This window comes from Vulpes vulpes, chromosome 15 (assembly GCF_048418805.1).
Source record: "Vulpes vulpes isolate BD-2025 chromosome 15, VulVul3, whole genome shotgun sequence".
NCBI lineage: Eukaryota > Metazoa > Chordata > Mammalia > Carnivora > Canidae > Vulpes > Vulpes vulpes.
This window is the reverse complement of record NC_132794.1, coordinates 63459089-63482789: the sequence shown is the minus strand read 5'-3', so window position 1 is coordinate 63482789 and position 23701 is coordinate 63459089. Positions and strand designations below refer to the sequence as shown.

General features: G+C 35.4%; 1 protein-coding gene across 1 annotated transcript in view; it reads left to right on the top strand.

Moving 5' to 3' along the window:
• ADAM10 (ADAM metallopeptidase domain 10) overlaps positions 1-23701 on the top strand; it is a 128823-nt gene that overhangs the window by 42584 nt on the left and 62538 nt on the right. The window contains exons 3-4 of the mRNA XM_025999677.2: positions 11437-11555; positions 13781-13939. Of these exons, the coding sequence (XP_025855462.1) occupies positions 11437-11555; positions 13781-13939 (278 nt within the window). The remainder of the gene's footprint in view (positions 1-11436; positions 11556-13780; positions 13940-23701) is intronic.

Genomic DNA, 23701 nt, shown 5'->3' with positions numbered 1-23701 from the left:
GATACCTCATCACCTCTAAACATTCATCAAAAACAAGCTTTTGTTGTCAGAGTTTCTAGAGTTGATGATCTAGACAGTAAATGTCAGAAATTATGTATATTTTAGTAGTAGAAAAGCCCATCAATCATTTCCTCAATTGGAGATTGTATTTCATATTAAAATATTGCATGTGCGGTTGGGTCGTTTAGGAGATAAGTACTCCAGCTTAGATTTAATTTGGATTCATAGCCATCCTTGGTTTTTTGTTTTTTTTTTTCCCCCTGTTCTACAAGTGATTTTAAGTCCCATGTAAGTTGTGATGTTTCTTAAAAGTATAGCAAGGATTTTACATAACTAAAGGTTATTTAAATGCTTATCCTATCTCATGATACTTGAAAATCCTTTATATAACTACTAAATGAGTATGTTTAGTTTATTGATTTTATGCTTGTTTGGATTGTTTTATTAAGCATCAGTGAAGTCTTGTATAGTTGTATGCTACTTTAAAACTGGTGACTGTGTTTAAAAATTCTTTGGTAATCATATAATTTCTTTTTGAAAAGCTTCTAAACACTGAGATGCCTCACTTGGTTGTATCATACCCTCTTTTCTAACTTCTTAAAAGACTTTGCTGCTTTGGGTTGCCAATTTTGAGAGGGGGGTTGACGAATATTTTTAATACTTGTACATAGGGATAAAATCAAGCTGTTCATCTGTGTATGTCTTGAAATCTTAAATTATAACCACTTCAAACTAGTTCTAAAACAGTCTGTACTGGGAGAATAATGCTGAATCAACAAATCAAATATAAACCAGAAATTTAGCATATCTAGAATCTTAGATATGTTGGTATGGGACAAATAGTTGTGTAATGTAGCAGTATTTTTTCTTTTTAACCCTAAACCACTGATTCAGTTGAATGGAATTTTGATTTCTGGATTGAATGAACAAATACACTGCATTTCTTTTGTTTGAGCTTATTTGAGCTACAAGAGATGTTTCTGTAGTTTTAATATGCAGCAATTACCAAGTCCATTTTCATATTTTAAGCACCTAATGTATTCCAGGCACTTTAGTAGTCACTAGAAATAGAGTTACTGAACAAGACAAAGTCCTTGTTAGTGAGGAGTTTATGGATTCATGAGACAAGCAGGTATTAGATTAGGAGTAATAGCTGTGGCAAATATCAAGAAAGGAATATTCAGAAGATTGCTATGGGAGCTTTGGGGGATGCCATCTTGTCTGGAGGTCAGGGAAGGCCACTCTTAGGAGATGACATTTAAACTGATCCTGAAAGGATGACAAGAGGAGTTGGTTAGCCAAAGAAGGGGAAGAAATATGTTCTAGACAGAGGAAGCAGCATGTGCAAAGATATTTAGGTGAGATGTGGCATGTTTATTGGAGTTGAAGAAATTTTGGTATATGAGTAGTGCTTAAAATGTGAGGGAGAATGGTTCCAAATGAGGCTGTAGATGTAAGAAAGAGCCAGATCTTTGAGAGTTTATGTAAGTCATGGTAACAATTTTTTACTTAGCCTTGAAAGGTTTTTAATAAGTAACTGTATAATGTTTAAAAGTTCAGTCTAGCTGCAAATGAAGAATAGTTTGGAGAGAATTAAATGCATGAGGCTGTTTAAGGAGACAGTTGCACTAGTCCTTATGGGAAGTAGTAGCCTGGATTAAGTTGGTATTAAAGGTGATGAAGGAGAGTGAATAGATTTAAGAGATTTTTTTTTTTAAAGATTTTATTTATTTGAGAGAGAGCAAGCATGAGAGAGGGTAGGATCAGAAGGAGAAACAGATTCCCTGCCCAGCAGGGAGCCCAATGTGGGGCTCTGTCCCAGGACTTCAGGATTATGACCCAAAGGCAGACACCCAGCTGACTGAGCCACCCAGGCGCCCTGATTTAAGAGATATTTTAAAGGCAGAATTTATTGGACTTGGTTGATTACGTAGTGAGGTATAAAAGGAGTCAAAAGAGGGCTATTTTCTGGTTTGAGCAGCTGAGTAGCTACTGGGTCTACTTATTGAGATAGGGAATATTGGAACAGGTGTAATTTGAGGAGGAATCAAACTTTAGTTTTGGACATGGTCTGTGAAATTCTTGATGAAGGCCTAGGAGAGAACTCTGCTAAATGCCAACAATTTAAAGTTAGGTAGAGGAGGGGGATGCAAAGCCTGAAGAGTTTTAAGAAAAGTAGAAGAAAGGACGCCTGGGTGGCTTGGTGGTTGAGCATCTACCTTTGGCTCAGGGCATGATCCTGCATCAGGGATCGAGTCCTGTATCAGGCTCAATGCAGGAGCCTGTTTCTCCCTCTGCCTATGTCTCTGCCTCTCTGTGTCTCTCATGAATAAATAAATAAAATCTTTTTTTTTTTTTTTTTTTTAAAGTAGAAAACCTGAGAGTGTGGTAACCTGGAAGCCAAGGAAAACAATGTTTCAAGGAGGGGAGTGTTCAGTTGCTGCTCCTTGCTTTTCTTATGCTGAACATTAGCAATATTCCTAATCTATGTTACTTACCCTTCTTTGAATTTTTGATGACCTTGCTGGATCTAATTGTGCAGGGTAGTCCAGATTTGGATACATTATACTCACATTTAAATAGGGTAACAACATAACTTTTTTTTTTTTGGCATGAATTTCTAGTGATTCATGAAAATAGCCAGTATATTTTTAGGCATTTTGGTTACAAGAGCATATTGGGCAATATCTTTGACCAACCATCTCTACTAATCCTGTGGTGATTGATTACAAGGACCCAGTTATGTTTTAAGTATAACATGGCTAATTTTTACTTGTGTATGAAGCACAAACATATTATTTAACTTAATTATTTATGTGCATCTCTTAAATCTTAAATTATAATCACTTTGTATTAGTTAGGTTCCCAAACTGTCATTTCTGGGAGAATGATGTTGAACCAACAAATCATGTATGAACACAAAGTCTAGCATATCAGGAAGCTTAGAAATGATGGTATGGGACAAATAGTTGTGTTACAAGCAGTATTCATTGTTTTTTTTTTGTTTTGTTTTGTTTTTGTTTTGTTTTGTTTGGGTCCATAGTAAAACTGTTCTGACTCCCAAAATCTTCTTACATTTCAGTTTTACGAATAGCTTACTCCTCCGTGTCAAATGAGTGAGCCTTTCACATTCTAAATCTTGAGAGACTTTAAAGGTCACTTTGTCCAATGCTTTATTGAAAATTTTGCTATCATATGCTGTTTTTTCTTTTTTCTTTTTACTAACTATATGGTGATGAGATGATGGTGGTATTTTTTTTTTTAAAGATTTACTTATTTGAGAGAAAGAGAGAGTGAGTGTGTGTGAGTTCAGCAGGGAGAAGCAGAGAGAGATGGAGAGAAAATCTCAAGTAGACTTCCTGATGAATATGGAGCTCAGCAAGCTTGATCCTGTGACCCTGAGATCATGACCTGATCTGAAATCAAGAGTCGGAGGCTCAACTGACTGAGCCATCTTCCTAATTTCTTGTCACTTCATCAACCAGTTAATCATAGGTTATTAGTATTAAGTCTAGAAAAAGAAGTTCTTATTTGTGTTCTTTTTCTCCTGGAAGTTGAGATAATCAGTGGGGCAAATCAAAAAGCTGTCAGGTATTTTGCAGTAGCAGAACAGCAGTACCTCTGCTTCATCGGAAACTTTATCTTAAGTGGGAGGAAGACTTAGGATAAAAAGAGAGTACAGTACTCACCCACAGGGAAGGAAACATGAGCTACTTGAATAGCCACAGTTGGATGCGTGAAACCTGGAAGTGGAGATTGGAGAGGAGAAGTTTAGATCCTTAGGCCTCCCTGGATCTGAATAGTTAACAGGGGCAGGAAAATGTGAATGAGAGTGAAATAATTGAGATCATAGGGAAGAGATGATGATTGGTTTTATCTTTAAAAAAGAGAGATCTAGGGGCATCTGGGTGGGGCAGTTGGTTAAGCCTCCTACTCTTGGTTTTAGTCCATGTGGTGATCTCAGGGTTGTGAGATCGAGCCCTATGTCCAGTTTAAGCTCATTGCAGAGTCCACTTGGGAATCTCTCTGCCTCTCCCTCTGCCCCTCCTACTTGTGCACACTCTCCCTCTAAAATAAATAAATAACTCTTTTAGAGAGAGTTTGGAAATAGATTGAATGCAGAGGGGCAAATTTCCTTCCTCACTTCCCCCCAGAAATGGAATAGGGAATATTGTAGTTTGAAGGGATATAATCTTAGAGATGGTTTAGTGTGTTTGCCACCTGAAGAATAGCCTGCTTGCTGCCTAGACAAGTCTTCATTAATTTTGTTTTGGAGTCCCTTCTTCTCTGTGTTAGATTCTATTCTTCTACCTTATTTTCCACTCTCCTCCCCTATTTTTAATTTGTTATTTATTGATTTTGAGGTAAAATTGGTATATTACATTATATAAGTTTTAGGTGTACAAGATTATGATTTGTATTTGTATGTACTAGAAGTAATCACTACCCTCAGTCTAGTTATTGCCCATCACCATACAGTTGATCCCTTTAACCCATTTTGCCCACTTCCCAACCCCTTTTCCTCTGGTAACCACCAGTCTGTTCTCTGTATCTATGAGTTAGCTTTTGTTTTGTTTGTTTTCTTGTGTTTTTTAGATTCCACATATAAGTGAAATCATGTGTTGTCTTTCTCTGTTTGACTTATTTCACTTAACACAATACCATCAAGTTCCATCCATGTTGGTGAAGATAGCAAGATTTCTTCCTTTTTTATAGCCAAGTAGTGTTCCAGTGCATAGATACACCACATCATCTGTATCCATTCATCTATCAGTGGACACTTAGGTTGTTTCTATATCTTGGCTATTGTGAGTAATACTTAAGTGAACATGGGGTACATACATCTTTTTGTATTAATGTTTTTTTATTCCTCAGATAAATACAGAAGTTGAATAGCTAGATCATATGCTAGTTTTATTTTTAATTTTTTGAGGTATATCTGTTTTTCATAGTGACTGTACCAGTTTACATTGCCACCAGTGCATAAAGGTTTGTTTTTCTCCATACCCTCTCCAACACTTGTTATTTCTTGCCTTTATGATAATAGACATTCTAACAGGTATGAGGAGTGAGCTCATTGTGGTTTTGATTTGTAATTCCCTGATAATTAATGATGCTGAACATTTTTCATGTGCCTGTTGGTGTTCTGTATGTCTTGTTTGGAAAAATGTCTCTTCAGGCCATGTCAGATCTCTTCAGGACCACTGCTCATTTTTTAATCAGGTTATTTTGTTGTTACTAATATGTCTTTCCAGCTATATAGTTAGAATCTCTGGGGTGGTTAACAGTTTTATTTTTAGGAGTCATTGAGCCAGGTCTACCATAGACTTGTTCCATTTAAACATGAGAGACATGAGAGTCCTGGTCTTTGAGGCTGCTGGATTACATCGACATACTTTCAAGCAAGGATTTTGCTCTCAGGGCTCTTCCCTTGTGTTACCAAAGGACTTTAGTAGTTGAGGCTTTTTGTCCTCATAGGACTTGAGTTTATGGGCTGTACCCTTTATTTATTGCTGTTTTCTTCTGAGAATCAGAGCCAGACTCTCATTAGCCAAAATACTCACTGTATGGAAAAAGGTGATTTTTTTTTTTTTAACTCCGTGATCTTACTGTTCTAACTGTTGTAATGTACAGGAAAGATACTTCTTTATATAAAGATGTAGAGAGTACATGACCTTCCAGAAACTTTTATAGAATCATATTCTAAACAAAATTTATTTTGTTGCTCTGTACTAGAGGTGGTTCTGGCACTTCTACCATTTATTTGGTTTAGATGTAAAGTGCTTTCTCTAAAGCCTAGAAAGGAAAACCAGCTATTATTACCATGTGGTACAACTACATCTTCAAAACACTGAAGCTAGAGAATTGGAATCTGTTTGGTATCTTTTTTCAAACTACTGTCATTTGTTAACTGAATTTGCTCTCCTATAATTTCACTCCATTCTTTACATCTACTATAATATCACTGAAGGAAGCAAGAAAGAATTACAGTAGAACCACCATAATCAGTATGAGAGACAAAACACTGTTGATCATTAGAATTCAATATAGTGGTTAAATCTAAGGGTAGAAAAATATTCCAAGTGCAAGTAATATTCTTTATCCAGAGCATCTTCCTTGCCAAAAAAAATCTAAAGTTTATCTTTGATGACAGTGTGCTATATGATAATAATAATAATAAAAATAATAAAACTAAACTTAAAGAAACATGGTAAAAGCAGACAGTTTAGCTTATTCTTGAAAGTAACAAGTATTAATAAAGATTTCTTATGGTTGTATTATAAAATTTTCAGTAAAAGTTAAATAAGGTTATATTTTTATCTTTTTTTTAAAAAAAGATTTTATTTATTTATTCATGAGCGACACAAAGAGAGAGAGAGAGAGAGAGGCAGAGAGAGAGAGGCAGAGACACAGGCAGAGGGAGAAGCAGGCTCCATGCAGGGAACCTGATGTGGGACGCGATCCCGGGTCTCCAGGATCACACCCTGGGCTGCAGGCGGCGCTAAACCACTGCGCCACCGGGCTGCCCTATTTTTATCTCTTTATCATCTCATTTGCATTTGTTGAGATTTTAAAAGATGGCTTATTTGCAGAGACTGATACTACATTAAGACTAATACTGCACTCTGTGTATTAGCTTGACTTTTTAATTCACATGTTTGAGATGCATTTCTGGTGTGGTAGGAAGAGCAACATGCAGCAACCAAATACTGAAGTTCTAGTCCTAATTCTGGTCTTGTGACCCTGAGTCATACCCTTTGATAAAAATATTCCTCATACCTCCTTTGCAGTTACTGTGAGGATAAGATGTATGACATATGTAAAAGTGCTGTGAAAATCATAAACCTATATACATTTAGGAAGGGTGTTATAATCCCATTATTATCATCACAATATCACTATCTCAATTGGTTCTTTTGGGGCTTTTATCACTAAGGGATATCTTTGGCCACATAATTTTATTTTATACTCCAGGTCTTTCAAATACAGTGATTTTTGAAATTTACTTATCTATCTATATTTTGGTAAAATAACCTGTAACTTACTATTTTAACCATTTTTAAGTGAACAATTCAGTGGCATCGAGTACATTCATAGTGTTGTGCAGCTACTGCCACTGTCCTTTTTTTGAGCTTTTTCATCTTTTCAAACAAATTCTTTACCCATTAAACAATAATTCCCCATTTCTGCCCTCCTACCAGTTCCTGATAATCTCTATTCTACCTTCAATTTCCATAAATTTACCTATTTCTAGGTACCTCATATGAGTGGTGTCATGCCATAGTATGCCTTTTGTGTCTGACTTAGCAAAGTGTTTTCAGGGTTCATCCATGTTGTAGCACGTATCAGAGTTTCATTCATTTTTAAAGCTGAATAATCCATTCTATATGTATCCCACTCATACATACATTTTTAAAATCCATCTATTGGTGGACATTTGGGATGTTTCCATCTTTTTCTTGATTGTGAATAATGCTGCTATAAATGTTGGTGTACAAGAATCTGTTTGAGTCCCTGACTGTAATTCCTTTGGGTATATAAACCTAGATGTAGAACTGCTGGGTCATATGGTAATTTTCCGTTTAACTTTTGATGAACCATCAAACTTTTTCCAGAATACAATGATTTTTATAAGGCAGTGTTCACTGTATTTTTTCTGACCTTTGAACCAAAAGTTTAAACAATTAAAAAACCAGATTGTTTTTTATTCAGGGCTTGTTGAGAAACTGGGAAGGTTGAATGTGGTTAGCTAATTATTATTATTTTATAATATGTTATCCAACAGGAATGTTGCAAAGAAGTTATAATTCATAGAAATATTAAAATAGCATAAAGATACGTATTAAACAGATAGTAGTAGAATTAAAATTAAGAAATTGGAATTTAGTGACTTAGTTAATGGAATAAATTATATCCATGTCTGATTATTCATGTATCAGTTGATCTATTTCATAGATTGTGACAGACTTTAATTCAGTCTGGCTTCTTTCTACCATTTACCTGCCTTTCAGGCTATTGCTCCATTCCCTCTTCTATTCTTACATGTTTTAGATGCAAATTAATATTGATATTAATAAAAGCAGTGCATTTGGGGGGTATGATTGAAATTTGATTTTTTTTATTTTTAAATTTTATTATCTATACTGCTACCTGATTGTGCATGGATAATTAAGAACTGATTTTATCTGTGGGTTAGTCCAATTTAAATCAATGCAGAGAATAACATTTTGTACACGTGAGGTGATTTTCTTAGGCTGTCAGTATCAGGGTTGGAAGAGACCTACTTCAAGTGTTCTTAAATTCTCTCTGTTATAACTTCCCTCCTAGGGTTCCTATGTGCTTAAACATTTTAAGTGACATAAAACTATTTTGGGGACATAGATTGTTCTTATACTGAGCTAAAATGTCTTTTGGAAGTTTATTCCCCGCCCTTTTTTGCATATACAATATACTCTTGCTTATATTCTTGCTCTTATAATATTGCTGAATTAAAAATCTTGAATGATAAATATATTAAACTCTTGGATATTTAGTGTTTTAGTTTAACAGAGATACTTTTGATTTTAAGATTTTATTTATTTATTCAGGAGAGATAGAGAAGCAGAGACATAGGCAGAAGGAGAAGCAGGCTCCATACAGGGAGCCTGAGGTGGGACTCGATCTCAGGACCCCAGGATCATGCCCCAAGCTAAAGGCAGGCACTTAACCACTGAGCCACTCAGGCATCCCAAAGATGCTTTTTTTCAGATGCTCTTTGTACAGTGAGTTAGAAGCATATATAATGATAAGTTAATGATTTTTCAAAATATTGTAATCTTTGAAAAAAGAGTGCATTTATTTATACCTGCATAAATGATTAAGAATTTCCTGTCAGTTAGCAAAAGAAATTTTGTAACAGACAGATTGCAGTAAGAATTCAGGCAGGATTCCTGTTTCTTCGGGGTAGCCTATTTTTAACTTTGTAGAGTTCCCATTTAGAAGACGTGTTTGACTTTTTGATTACTTGAGGTAGGAGATGGAAACCTTAAGGCTTAGAGGATGCTTTTCCTACCCTAGAGTCCTTGTCACAGGACCTGGGAAGCTTTAGGAGTTTTGGTGAGTGTTTTAGGCAAGTGGGAAATGAGTATAGCTTCAAAATAAAAGAGTGCCAAGATTGATATGAAATTAAGGAAAATAGAAAATAGAAGAAGTTGAAAAAGGCATATAACTTTCTAAAGTTAATGAGTATACCTTGTTGACCCTTACATACTAAAAAATGAGTTTTTCTTTAAAATCAATTTTTAAAAGTATAATTTATATATTTTTTTAGTATATATGCTGCTGAAGTGAGCAAAGTGTAATTTACATAAAATAAAATATACAGTTGGCCCTTGAACAATGTGGGAGTTAGTGGCACCAACCCTTCAATGCAGTCAAAAATCCATGTACAACTTTTGACTCCCCCAAAACTCAGTTACTGATAGTTGCTGTTGACTGGAAGGCCTATTGATCTATAAAACAGTTGATGAACACATACTTTGTATGTCTTATATATTATTTATTTTATTCTCAAAGTAAGCTAGAGAAAAAATGTTAAGAAAACAGTACTGTACTATATTTATGGGGAAAAATCCAAGGGTAAGTGGACTCATGCATTTCAAATCCATGTTTTTCAAAGGTCAACTGTAGGGCCACCTTGGTGGCTCACTTGGTTAAGCTTCTGCCTTCAGCTCAGGACATGACCTCAGAGTCCTGGGATGCTCAGCAAAGTCTGCCTCTCCCTTGCCCTCTGCCATTCCTCCTGCTTATGCTTGTGCATTCTCTCTCTCTCTCAAATAAATAAATAAAATCTTAAAAAGCACAAAAAAGAAACAAAAAACAAAGGTCAACTATACTCATTTCAAGTTTGTACTGTGAGTTAAGTTTTGACACATGTATGTATTTGTGTAACTGCCATTCAAATCAAGATAATAGAACATGTCCATCATAGCCAAAAGTTCCTTCATCCCTATTTGCTCTTAGTCTCTCTTCACCCCAGGCAACCACCCGTCTGCTTTCTGTCACTGTAGATAGGTTTTTGCCTATTCTAGAATTACATATATATTCTTTTGAGTCTTCACAGAAGTGCATATTTTTAGTAATTTGACATTTTTTTTTTATTGCTGAGTAGTTTGCCATTGTATGAATAAGCCACAATCTTTTTATTTTTTTTTACTTGTTGATAGACATTTAGGTTATTTCCAGTTTTTTATATTATGAATAAAACTGCTATGGACATTTGTGTTCAATTTATTTTTGTGGACTTAACTTTTTATATTTTCATTTCTCTTGGGGTAGAATTGTGGGTCATAGGGTTTTCATATGTTTAATATTCGTAAAACTGTCCGTTTTCCAAAGTGATTGCACTGTTTTGTACTTCTTCCAGCAGTGTGTGAGAATTCAAGTTATTCCACATGCTACTAACATTTGAGAGTTGCTAACTGAACACTTTGGTTCAGATTCATTGAGAAATTGTGCTATTTGCAGACTTTTATGACAATTATAAAAGAGATGATATACTTTTAAGAGTTTAGTAATGATAGCTAATTAGTTATCATTTATTTGCAACTCCTGTGTGCCAGGTGTTGTGTTATTGACTTTACATGGATTATAAGCTGTCATCCTTAAAAGAGTTTTAAGGGATAGAATGTATTATCTTTATTTAACAGATAGGAATCCTGGGCTAGTAGATTTTAGGTACAAGATTTGATTCGTAGTTTGATTTAAATCCTAGATTCTTTATTTAATTTTACCTCAATATTTTGGTCTTTCTCTTTCCTTTATAGAAGACAGTTGAGAATGAGTATGATTTGGGCTAATGTCTTGGTCTTTGGCTTCTCAAATTAAATTAAGGAAGGTTTAATGATAATTAGAAGAATTAGAAGCCCTAAGGAAAAAAATATAGGAGTTGAAGGTTTGTGTGTGTATGTGTATGTAAAAGAGCAAGCATGTTTGCTTTTCAAGAAGAGTCATTAATATAGGTGGCACTTTTTAATGTATTGTTTGAGTTGTGAAAAGTAGGGGAAAATGGTAAAGCTGCAGAATTACTAAAGAGGTAAAGAGGGAAGGCAGGTAGTGGTGAATTACAGTAATTGGTTCAAGAAGCTTGTTTTTATGTCCAAGCAACTTAGTTGCTATTGAAATTAACTTGTTTTACCATGTAGGAATCAGCCTCTTGGCATTTAATTTATAATATATCTTAGTTACTGTTTAATTTTATATAATTTAGATTTGTATCACAGCTATTAGGTTGAATTTTAGAGCAAAATTTTTAAAAGAAAAATCTTGGACAGTATGTTTCCCAGTAGACAATGGTGTGAAACAGTGAATATTTTGCAGTCTTTTTAATAAAAAAAAGTTGTTTAAAATTTGGGTCCTTTTAATTTCATTTTTTCCCCTTTTCACCCTGTTTTCCAGACATTTCAATCTACGAATGAAGAGGGATACATCTCTTTTCAGTGATGAATTTAAAGTAGAAACATCAAATAAAGTACTTGATTATGATACCTCTCATATTTACACTGGACATATTTATGGTAAGTTGAATCTTAGAAGAATTCTTTTCTTTAGTTTTTCTACACAAAGAAACACACATATTTTGAGGTATAAGCATATATTTCAGAAGGGTGGGATAAGTCCTGAGATTTAAATATGTCATGAAGGGTAATGGTCTTTGAAGAATGAATTAACTCTTAGACCTATCTTTATATGTATATTTAATATTGAATTATACAATGCCATACTTCTGAAAAGTATGAAGTGTTGATTCTCTCAATACCTACAAAGTGTTAGATTTTTTAAAAGTTTTTAAATGACTTCTTTCATTTTCTGATCTTTCGAGCAAAAAATTAGCTGTGTTTTATAAGAAAAGAGAAGAAACCGAAAGGGAGACTGTAAAGGTCAACGAAACAGCCAAAAATAATATGACAAAGTCATTCGTAGGAAAATCCTTCCAGGGCTATCCTACCTGAATCTATTTGCTGTGTACACAATTCTAACAAATTCTCTTACTACAATTGATTAAGAAGGTACTGGGGGGATGGGGAGCACACTTAACCCAAGAGAAAGTTACATTTGACAATTGAGTAGTGTGGGAGGAACAGTCAAAATCTTTAGGAGGTATTAGGGTCAAAATATCATTATAACTGTACATTAATATATACTCAAGAGAATTCTCAGTTATTAAGACAAAGTTAACTGAAAGTTAAATTTCATTTCCACATATTTAGAGAAATTTCCACTCAAAATCATAACATTATGAAAAATTGTTTAAAAATGTTTCTAATTTTTATGATTTCAAATAAATGAGACATTTCTATACTGAGAATTTCTTACTTGTAGATGAAACTTAGTTAATAAATTAAAAGTTTCTTGTACTCTTGTAATTCTGTAAACAAAGGAAAGTGTTTTTCCATCAGTCTAGACTTTCAATCTCAAACCATAGTTTTCTGTTATTCCTTTGATCATTTATCTTTCTGGGCTGATAACTTTGTAGTGTCTGCCTTTCTTTGCTAGGTGATGGTCAAAAAAAGTACAGGACTAAATGAGTTTGCAGATAGAAATCATGTTATTTAAAATACCAAGTGTTTTGGGTTCTTAGCTTCAGTTCTTAGTTAATTCACAGTCGATTAATTAATGTTAATCTACAATTTAGAAGCTGTGGAAAGCCTGATACTTATTTTAATGAGAAAATTTTAACAGATAAATTTAACTTTTAACACACCATTCTCCTATTTTCCCCTTCTTAATATCTTTTGATGGCTGGTGCTCAGCTTTTCTTTGTGACTATCTCAAAATACTCTTTATCCTGTATTTTCTTTCACAAGAGAAGTATAACTGATGGGACAGTATTACAAATCCAGTATCTTAAAAAGGATTGTTGGTATGCTTTTGTTCAAAATAATTTATTATTTTAAAATGTATTTGTAAAAATAGGAGGCCAAAAGTCTCATGCAGATTGTATCAGGTAGGAGAAGAACTTTTTTATTCATGGTAATTGGAGCAAAAACTCAAAAGATGCTTTATTGTCTTTCTTTCCTTTTTTTTTTTTAAAGATTTTATTATTTATTCATAGACACAGAGAGAGAGAGGCAGAGACACAGGCAGAGGGAGAGGGAGAAGCAGGCTCCATGCAGGGAGCCTGATATGGGACTCGATCCCTGGTCTCCAGGATCACACCCCAGGCTGCAGGCGGCGCCAAACCGCTGTGCCACCAGTGCTGCCCTTTTTTTTTTGTTTTTAAGTAGGCTCCACGCTGGGCGTGGAGCCCAGTGTGGGGCTTGAACTCACAACCCTGAGATCAAGACCTGAGCTGAGATCAAGAGTCAGACGCTTAACCAGGCATCCCTCAAAAGCCTCCCAGGCGCCCTTCAAAAGATACTTTAATATCTTTATTTTTGTAGTGCATATTTTATCAGTGGATCTGCTTGCTTCTTTCTGAATTTAAGTTAATTTAACAATTATTTATTGAATGACTTGAATGCTTGCCAGGTACTATGCTTAGATGCTGGGAATAGGTTTGTCAGTGAGACAGATGTTCTGTTTGTCACTGTTGTTATCTAATAATTGTATAGATTTTAACCAAGTACTAGTTGCTAATCACATCTCAAATTCAGCTTGATATATTTTATGTGAAAAGTAATTTCCTCAATAAATTTGTGTTCAAGTTCTTAAAATATATAAGAATGGCTTTTTGAAGAAGAATGAATTTAACATTTATGTGAAAATTAATTTTTCAAGAGTTTCTTGCTTTCATTAAAAGGTGAAGAAGGAAGTTTTAGCCATGGGTCTGTTATTGATGGAAGATTTGAAGGATTCATCCAGACTCGTGGTGGCACGTTTTATGTTGAGCCAGCAGAGAGATACATTAAAGACCGAACTCTGCCCTTTCATTCCGTCATTTATCACGAAGATGATATCAGTAAGTACTTAAATTTTATCAAGTAGCCTTTTGCAAAAAGGCATATATATAGTTAAAAGTATATAGAGACATAGAAAACCTGAGCTATTTTCAGTCCTAAGCTATTAATCAGGCTAGAAAACATTTTCACAGCCAAAATCTCAGTTTAACAAATAATAGACCTATATAAGGAGGTAATTTCCTTGTCAATCCATGCCAGTCCTACTTTGTTGATAAGATAAAACCATTTCTTCTTTCTTTCTTTCTTTCTTTCTTTCTTTCTTTCTTTCTTTCTTTCTTTCTTTCGAGAGGGAGGGAGAGAGGCAGAGACACAGGCAGAAGGAGAAGCAGGCTCCATGCAGGGAGCCTGACGTGGGACTCGATCCTGGGTGTCCAGGATCAGGCCCTGGGCTAAAGGCAGCGCTAAACCGCTGAGCCACCCCGGCTGCCCGATAAAACCAATTCTATTTGAACTATGAGTCAACCAACTCTGACTGAATTGGAAATTCTGTATTCTGATATCAGCCAGTCATTTAATGCCATAGTGCCTTTGTGTGTATCATTATTTTCTTCTTCCTTTTTTTTTTTTTTTTTAAGATTTTATTTATTTGAGAGAGAGTGAGAAAGAGAACACAAACAAGGGGAGGGACAGAAGGAAAGGGAAAAACAGATTCCTTGCTGAGCATCAGAGAACCCAGCTTGGGGCTCCATCCTAGCACTCTGGGGTCATGACCTGAGCCAAAAGCAGACACTTAACCAAATGTGCCACCCAGGCTCCTCATCATCATTATCTTCTAATGTAAATTTCAGGGGGGAGGGCAGCCTCGGTGGTGCAGTGGTTTAAATAAATCTTAAAAAAAAAATTTCAGGGGGGATATTTGTGTAGTATTTAAGGAATATTTTAGATATTTTTGTAATTTCTAAATCCTTTGAATCTTTCTTTATGGAATCTTGAAATAATTATTTGATTTCAGCTTGATAAGACTCCAGGTTTATCATGATGGATTTTGTCCTTTACCATGGTTTTTATGTGATGGTAATTTGTTGGGAGAGTTTTCTTTCTGTTTTAAGAGTAGAAAATGTACTTAGATTTTGCTGTTTAATTTTACCATTGTCCATATATTTCTGGTCCTCTAATCACAAGAATGCTTCAGTGAAATACCACAGAAATACATTCTTCTAATTTATAATGCTAAAATACTCATGTTTTATTAAATACTCATTTTTTTTAATACTCGTGTTTTTAATGAGTTTTATTTTTGACTGTAGTTAGGCTAGTCTCTCATTTTTTGCCTATTTTCCTAACTGGGCAACTTTCTTCTGGTTTCATTTTCCATTCTACAACCAGAAATTTATTGTCAGTAATTTCATTCTCACTCCTAATAATCTACTAAAAAGCCTAACCATCTTGGCTTTTTGCTCCATCAGCTCTGCCAGTTTCCATACTTCTTCATTCTTTCCAACTGCTTGTTATCGCTGATGCTGGATTGCAATAGAAAATAGAATAATTATTCTAGATAGGATGCATTTATAATTTTTAGCTACTTGTTAATTCATAAATTCATTAGTGCTACTTGCCTATATTACTGTTATTATTATTATTTTTAATGCTACTGTCCATATTTTTACTCATCCCTGTTTGATTCCTTTTCCAGTTTCCCCTACTGGTATTTCAGACTCTTCTCAAGATCTGTGCTACAGTCCTTCACAAGCTGGAATATGAATTCCTTTGCCTTCCTTTCTTTGTGCCAACAGAATTATTATTTACTTGATTTGTATGTTACTTTGTAATTTTGTTAGTGATTTAATCTTCTTGCAGGTTTTCCTTTCCTATCAGGGTATATAAGTTCTCCAGCTGTGGTTTCTGTTTCTTTTGCTCCTTTAACATTCCAAATGTTATTTATATGTTTTTTTATTTTTTAAAGATTTTCTTTATTTATTAATGAGAGAGAGAGAGAGGCAGAGACACAGGCAGAGGGAGAAGCGGGCTCCATGCAGGGAGCCTGACGCGGCATTTGATCCTGGGACTCCAGGATCAGGCCCTGGGCTGAAGGCGGCACTAAACCACTGAGCCACCTGGGCTGCCCAATTCCAAATGTTATTTAATCTCTGGAGCAGATTCTTTTTTTTTTTTTTTTTTTTTAAGATTTATTTATTTATTTATTCATGATAGACAGAGAGAGACAGAGGGAGAAGCAGGCTCCACGGTGGAAGCCCAACGCAGGACTCGATCCTGGAACTCCATGATTGCACCTTGGGCCAAAGGCAGGCGCCAAACCGCTGAGCCACCCAGGGATCCCCTGGAGCAGATTCTTTATAGATACTTAGTGAAATCTTGAAACATTTTCTTTACAAGATTTTCTCAAAATCAAACAAGGCCTTTTAGGAAAGGAGGGAGAGCGGAAGAGAGTAATGGACAGATTTTGAATTCCTGTTTTTATTTGTATTATAATCAAACTTGATCCTTTACTGATTTACACTTCCCATAAGCACTCTAAACTGTTTGTTCTGCCTTTTATGATTTCTGTTATTACATCTTCTCTCTCATTTCCTTCCTTCTCCTGTCTACTTGTAAGTAGGTTAAGCATATTCTGCTCTTTTTTCGCACTTTTATTTCTTCCTGTCCTATAATTGCATTTTTCCACTTTGCATCTTCCAAATACCTTCCTTTATGTCAACCTTTCTTTTTCCCCAAAGTTGATGAGTTAGCTTGAAGGATCAATTACATTGGATGTGACTGAGTTTACTGTTCCTTTTGGCATTTAACTTTACCATTGAGTTCAGCTATTTTTACTTCTAATAACATACTAATAATATGTATGTTCATTAAAAGAAAAAAAACGCATGTTCCTGCTAAGGAGATCTTTTCACATTATTACTATATACCAATAGTAGTATTAGAGCTTAGAAATAGTGATGTTTAGAGTGATTTTGTTTATAATATTTTCAACCACTTAAAAATGTAAAAACCTTTCTTAGCTTGCATACCAAACCAGACAACTGTAGTTTGTTTTCCCCTAACTCACTTTTAATTGGCTCTTTAACCTCTCTGGGTAGAATACCTAAGGTTATAATACTAGTAGTAGTAGTAGAACAGTTATTACTGTTTAATGTGTCCCTGGCATTATATAAACTTTTTTGCTTGCATTATTTCATTTAAACTGCATAATAGGGATCCCTGGGTGGCTCAGCAGTTTAGTGCCTGCCTTTGGCCCAGGGTGTCCCAGGATCGAGTCCCACATCGGGCTCCCTGCCTGGAGCCTGCTTCTCCCTCTGCCTGTGTCTCTGCCTCTCTGTCTCTTTCTCTCTCTTGGTGTCTCTCATGAATAAATAAATAAAATATTTTAAAAAATATTAAAAATATAAACTTCATAATAACACTAAAAGTGTAATAGGCACACATATCCCCCTCTCCCCAGCTTTATAGGTAAGGAAACTTAAGACTTAGAAAACTTATGTCACTAGATTATGGATCTTGTGTTCTTATCCATGTGCTCTTCTGCTTTACTCATGGAAAAAGCTTAAATTCTAACATTACTCCAAGGGTTTCTGGGGCTTTTCTGAAATCTGTAAACCTCTCTGAATGATACATTTGCATCTATTATTATTTTGAGCCAAATTCATTCCTCAGTGGATGTTCTACTTTACAACTAATTAAAAGGGAAGGCTGTTCCTTTAATGTAGATTATTATTTTCTTTCTTTTTTTTTTTTTAAAGATTTTATTTATTTATTCATGAGAGACACATAGAGAGAAGCAGAGACATAGGCAGAGGGAGAAGCAGGCTTCCTCTGGGGAACCCGATGTGGGACTCGATCCTGGGACTCCAGGATCACGTCCTGAGCCGAAGGCAGATGCTCAACTCCTGGGCCACTCAGGCATCCCTGTATATTATTATTTTCATGCAATTTGCTTAAGTGCCAATAATTTATTTTCACAACTAAATTACGTGTGTGATTGTTTAGATCACTGTGTATATGCCTGAGTGAATTTAGTATCCTGTATGTGTTATTCTCAGCAGAAGCAAATGATGGGTGAGGTATACCTACTTGGGTAGGGGTTCTGATGAGAACTTGGCTACCCTTCATTTAATACCATTTATGCAACTGTAAGCATAGATGTATGAAGCCACCATGGAAAATGATATTGCTGTTCTGGAGAACCTTAGGGAATATGGCTTTGGAGGCAGTATCAGAACACAGAAACAGTTTCCACTGAAATGTTCAATAACTTCTCTAGGCACTTTGGTACTCACATGTGATGGTGATAATCACATGTATTTATCAGCTTAAAATTCACACTAGTTCAATTCTGTACTTAGGTAGTAAAAAGCACTTTTTCCTAGGAGATAGAAGTGTGAACAGTTATGGCAAGGTAAGAATACCATTTAGTCTTTTCTTCATGGTTTGTAAATTTGGAGATTAGATAGATAATCTGCATAAGCAATCTTGCTATCTTACATATTTATATTCAGACATTACACTAGGAATTCATTGATGTGGATATAACTGGTTTTGGCAGCTTAGGGAGTCTTAGAATCATGGATTTAAAGGTGACCTTATAGATCAACTAGTTTAAAGGGTCTCAGGGCTTAATTCATTTGCTCAAGCTCATAACAAGTTAGTGGCAGACATGGTAGGGTAAAACACAAGAGATGTCAAAGAAGTGAGGCATGCCATATGTATGAGAAAGGAGTTAGAAGGGAAATCAGGATGATGCACTAGAATAGCTTTGTGACCTTATGGGAAGGTCTTACTTTTGTAATGCTTATAAGTACGTTTCATTTTCTATGTATAAAATAAGGGTGTTAGACCAGATTTTTTTTTTTTTTAAAGATTTTATTTATTTATTCATGAGAGACACAGAGAGGGAGAGGCAGAGACCTAGGCAGAGGGAGAAGCAAGCTCCATGCAGGGAGCCCGACGTGGGATTCGATCCCGGGTCTCCAGGATCGTGCCCTGGGCCAAAGGCAGGTGCTAAACCGCTGCGCCACCCAGGGATCCCTAGAGCTGGAAATATTTTTGATTTTGATTATCAAATGTCTATATAAAATGTTTTTGCATGTGAATGAAGTAGAAGTGTATCTACCACCATTAACATTTTTCTTTTAAACAGTTGCATAATATTTTATTGTATCATTGGTGAATATATTATTTACCAACCCATCAACTGAGTGGACATTTAGATTGCTTCCCCTTTTTTGCTATTAAACATTGCTGTGGTATATATTATTTTCAAAACTGCTTATATGTAAAGTATACTATCTGATAATTTTTTTGCTTTTTTTTTTTTTTTTTGGCATTTGTATACATCTGTAAAACAATCACCATACTCAAGATAGTGTATATATCCATTGCCCACAAAAAGCTTCCTTCTACTCAGTGTAATCCTTCTCTTCTTCTCAACCCTTCTTTTTTTTTTTTTTTTTTATTATTTATTTATGATAGTCATACAGAGAGAGAGAGAGAGAGGCAGAGACATAGGCAGAGGGAGAAGCAGGCTCCATGCACCGGGAGCCCGATGTGGGATTCGATCCCGGGTCTCCAGGATCGCGCCCTGGGCCAAAGGCAAGCGCCAAACCACTGCGCCACCCAGGGATCCCTCAACCCTTCTTTCCTCAGGCACTAAACTGCAGGCTAGTTTACATTTTGTAGAATTCTATGCAAATGCACTTCTATATTATGTACTCTTAAAAATATCTGGTTTCTTTAATTTAGCACAGTTTGTTTTTTGAGATTCATCCATATTGTATATATTAATAGTGCATTCCTTTTTGTTGATGAGTAGTATTTCATTGTGTGGAGAACACATTTATGCATTTGTCTGTTGATGACCATTTGGGTCTTTTCTGTTTTTAGTTATTAAAAAAAAGAACTCTAAAGCTTTTGATAAACTCACCAACTATTGATTGTTTAAAGATCATTTTACATATTATCATATGTAAAATTTTGTAAAAAGACAAGAGGATGAAACAAATACTAAGGACTTTTAATGTTTTGGTCTAATACTTGAGCTCTAGAGAGGGGATATTTTGGAAATTTAAGATGAGCCTGTGGAAGCAAGAGAGCAGAAGGAACATTCCATCTTAGGTGAGTTGTGTATAGATTCTGTCTCCCCCAAACCAATACTCATCCTTCAAAATGCAGTTCAAAAATAATCTCCTAGAAGCCTTTTCTGGCCCCTTAGTTCTGGGTGTACCTCTCTTGACTGCTGTTTATGTATTGGTGAGTCCTCACTCTGTTTTGAATCCAGCAGTTTACAGGTCAGTTGTCCATATGATTGACCTCTGGTAAGAGTTGAGGAAGGAAAATAGCTGTTGACTGGATGAATACATTAAGTTCAACCAGTATTTAACCGTTCATTAACTGTGGATGATTTCAGCAACACTTAACACTTAGTTAATATTTAAATGGATTCTTGTTTATATGTCTAACACACCAACTAGACTGTAAGCTCTTTGAGGGTCCATACTCTGTGTCTGTTTATTCTTGTGTCCCTGATATTTGGTAACTGATAGTTTTTTCCTCTCTTATTTGTTTTGTAAATAAATTAGTGCAAATAAGAATAACATTGACGTACAATTAGGAAATTTATGTGCATACATGCCCTAATTTTGAACAGGGTCTATGTTACAGTGATCTGTAAAGTGCTTAGAGATTTAAAACACACTTTCATGTAGAAACAGTTTTAAGTTGCAGACAGTTCCTAGTTATTGCAGGTGGAATGAAGGCTAAAAGGAGATTATTGGAGTCAGTTTAGAGGTCTTTGGTTAATGGATAACCTTTGAAGTGGAATAGAAACCAGCTGCTGACTGAAAAATTAAATTCAACAAGTGTTTATTGATTTGTGAATGTACAGGAAGGATTAAGACTTTAAAATAAATCCTTCAGGGGAATTTTCAATCAGTAATCTAGTCGGAATGTGATAAATGCTTAACCAAAGTGTCACCAAGGCACTGAGGATAGTGCAACCTCAAGGAGCCTTAAGGATAGATACTTAGGAAGACTTCTTGGGGGAGGTGGCGTTTGACTTGAACCTTGAACATAGGATAGACTTTTGGCTGTTAGAGATAAGAATCTCTGAAGACAAAAGAAAGGTAGCTATTATTCTGGCTGTAGTAATATTTTTTTTTAGCTGCCACAGCTCAGGAACTCAGAAAGGAAAGGAAACTCATCTTCTTTGGCCCTGACTCACCTGTTTTCTGTTTATAGGGGTATAGTCTCAGATTTAATGAATGGAAATGATGGTCATGTTAATATATTACAAGTTTTCATTACAAGTTTCAGTTTTAAATTTTACAGGTTTTACAAGTTTTCATTACAGGTTTGATTTGTAAGTTTTATAGGTTTTAATGATTGATTAATTATTTTAAAAATTTGAGTGTAGTTGATGTGATTAATTTGTTAACCTTATTTGAGTGCCTAATTTGTATAAGACGCTTTTAGATACTGCAGACACAGAGATTCTTCTCCTAATGCATCTTAGAATCTAGTGATTCTATTTATAATTGATCAGAATAATGGAGCAGCATTGCTCCTGTTGACCTGATGCCCATGATCCTACCTGGCCCCTACCACTAATCCTTAAAAACCAGAAATGGAGAAGGACATGCCTGGCCCAGCTTCCCATCTCTGTTTCCTGGGAGATCAGTATTAGTGCATGTGGAAAAAGGGACCACCTTCAGCTTCCTCTCCTTCTCAGGGACAGTCAGGGATTGGGTACAGGTGTTTGGGAGAAAGGGACTCCTATTCCCTGGAATTAGAAGAGAGAAGGAGATTTGGGGTCTGCCCTAGCCATTCTTTGATTCCTCCAAACTCATCTTCTGTCCTAAAAAAAAAAAAGAAATAGCTTACTTCTTCCTTTCACTGTTCTTCAGTGAAGTGAATCCTTGTTGATTTTTGGCAACTTTAGGAATAAAAGGTATTTTTGTGGGCAAGGACCTACCCACCTACCCTCCAGATATTAACAAAACCACTTTTTGTTCATTGTCTGTGAATTCAATCTATTTTAAATTTTTTATTTTTTTTTTTTTATTTATGATAGTCACACAGAGAGAGAGAGAGAGAGAGGCAGAGACACAGGCAGAGGGAGAAGCAGGCTCCATGCACCAGGAGCCCGACGTGGGATTCGATCCCGGGTCTCCAGGATCGCGCCTTGGGCCAAAGGCAGGCGCCAAACCGCTGCGCCACCCAGGGATCCCAATTCAATCTATTTTAAATTCAATTAAGATAATAAAAGTTAGATTATTTCATTGGATTTGGTGATTTAGCATTTTATTGGAGAGATTACACCAATTTTTTTTTTTTTTTTAAGATTTTATTTATTTATGAGAGAGACAGAGACAGAAAGAGAGGCAGAGGGAGAAGCAGGCTCCATGCAGGGAGCCCGATGCGGGCCCGGACCCTGGGATCATGCCCTGGGCTGAAGGCGGCGCTAAACTGCTGAACCACCCAGGGATCCCTGATTACACCAAATTTTGACTGTGAGAGTGTCATCTCATAACCAAGGCCTTCGACTTTGCAATCACATTTCTAATCTGCCAGTGACACAGAATGTAGGGGAAGCCTTACTGGGAATAGTGAGGATGCAAGGGGTTGTAAGGTCTACACTAGTTAGTATGTAGTGAAAAGTGGGTGTTTTATGCATCAGTTCTGTTGGACAGAAATCTGAATGGTAAATATTTTCTTCTTCCTGGAGTGGATGATTGAGAGTTAACCAGAACTATTTCCTGCTTGAGGTTGTATCACAATATATGTATTATTTATATTTGCTCCTCCTACAGCAAAACAAAAGCAAGCAGTTGGCATGCAAAAGAACTGGAAGAAAGGCAATAGATTTAAAGCCGATCTTTGTTTTAAATAGGCTGAATATTCTACACCAATGATTCATTCTTTGTGAAAGAATATGCTGTTTGGCCTTTTCAGAGGAACTACAGTGCATCCTATGATTTAGCATCACAATGAGGGCTTATTCATTAGTTGAACAAAGGCTTTTTCTAGAAATGGGGATTATATTGTCAGTAATTTTAGAGGGAAAATGTCATTGTCCATTTTCATAGTTAATGTGGTGACCAGGGAAAATAGGGTCTTTTAGAAGTTTTGAAAGTAATTGGAAAAATTTTACACTTGATTCCTTTTTTTTTTTTTTTTTTCCTGTTGGGACAGTTTTGTGCTAACAGAATTTGAAGCATATATAATACAGTTTTGTTGGAAATAATCTGTTTACCAAGCTTTCAAAAGGAATGTCTGTATCTAGTTTATTATATATAAAATACAACTTGTAAAGAGATAAAACATTATATTTTTCTTTTTAGATACTCTAATTCTTGATGTTTCTAATATTTTAGAATATGGTGTACTAAATAATAGTTTTATTGGTTTTTATTCCCTTATACATTTATAAATAATAATTAGATTTTTAGTATTGAGATTTTTATTATATTTAATATGAAGGTATTACTATTTTCATATTAAAATTTTAAAGGTTGGGAACAATTGTAATTTTCCCCATATTAAGATCACTTTGCATAGTTTCTGCTGGCATGGTCAGTTTTACTGCCACTACTAATGTGCTTATAGTTACCTGGATAAGTAGGATTGAGAATGGACTTTGGAAATATAGTGTCATTGCTAGGTAGCAAAAAGGAACTGCTGGAGCTTATAGACTATTCTTTTTGAGTGAGAATATTCAGAGTTACCAGTTTTCTCTGGGCCCATTCAGTTGCAGGGATGTAGGTAGAGGGTTCATTTAAACAGGATTTGGGTGAGAGTTGAGATTGAGGGGG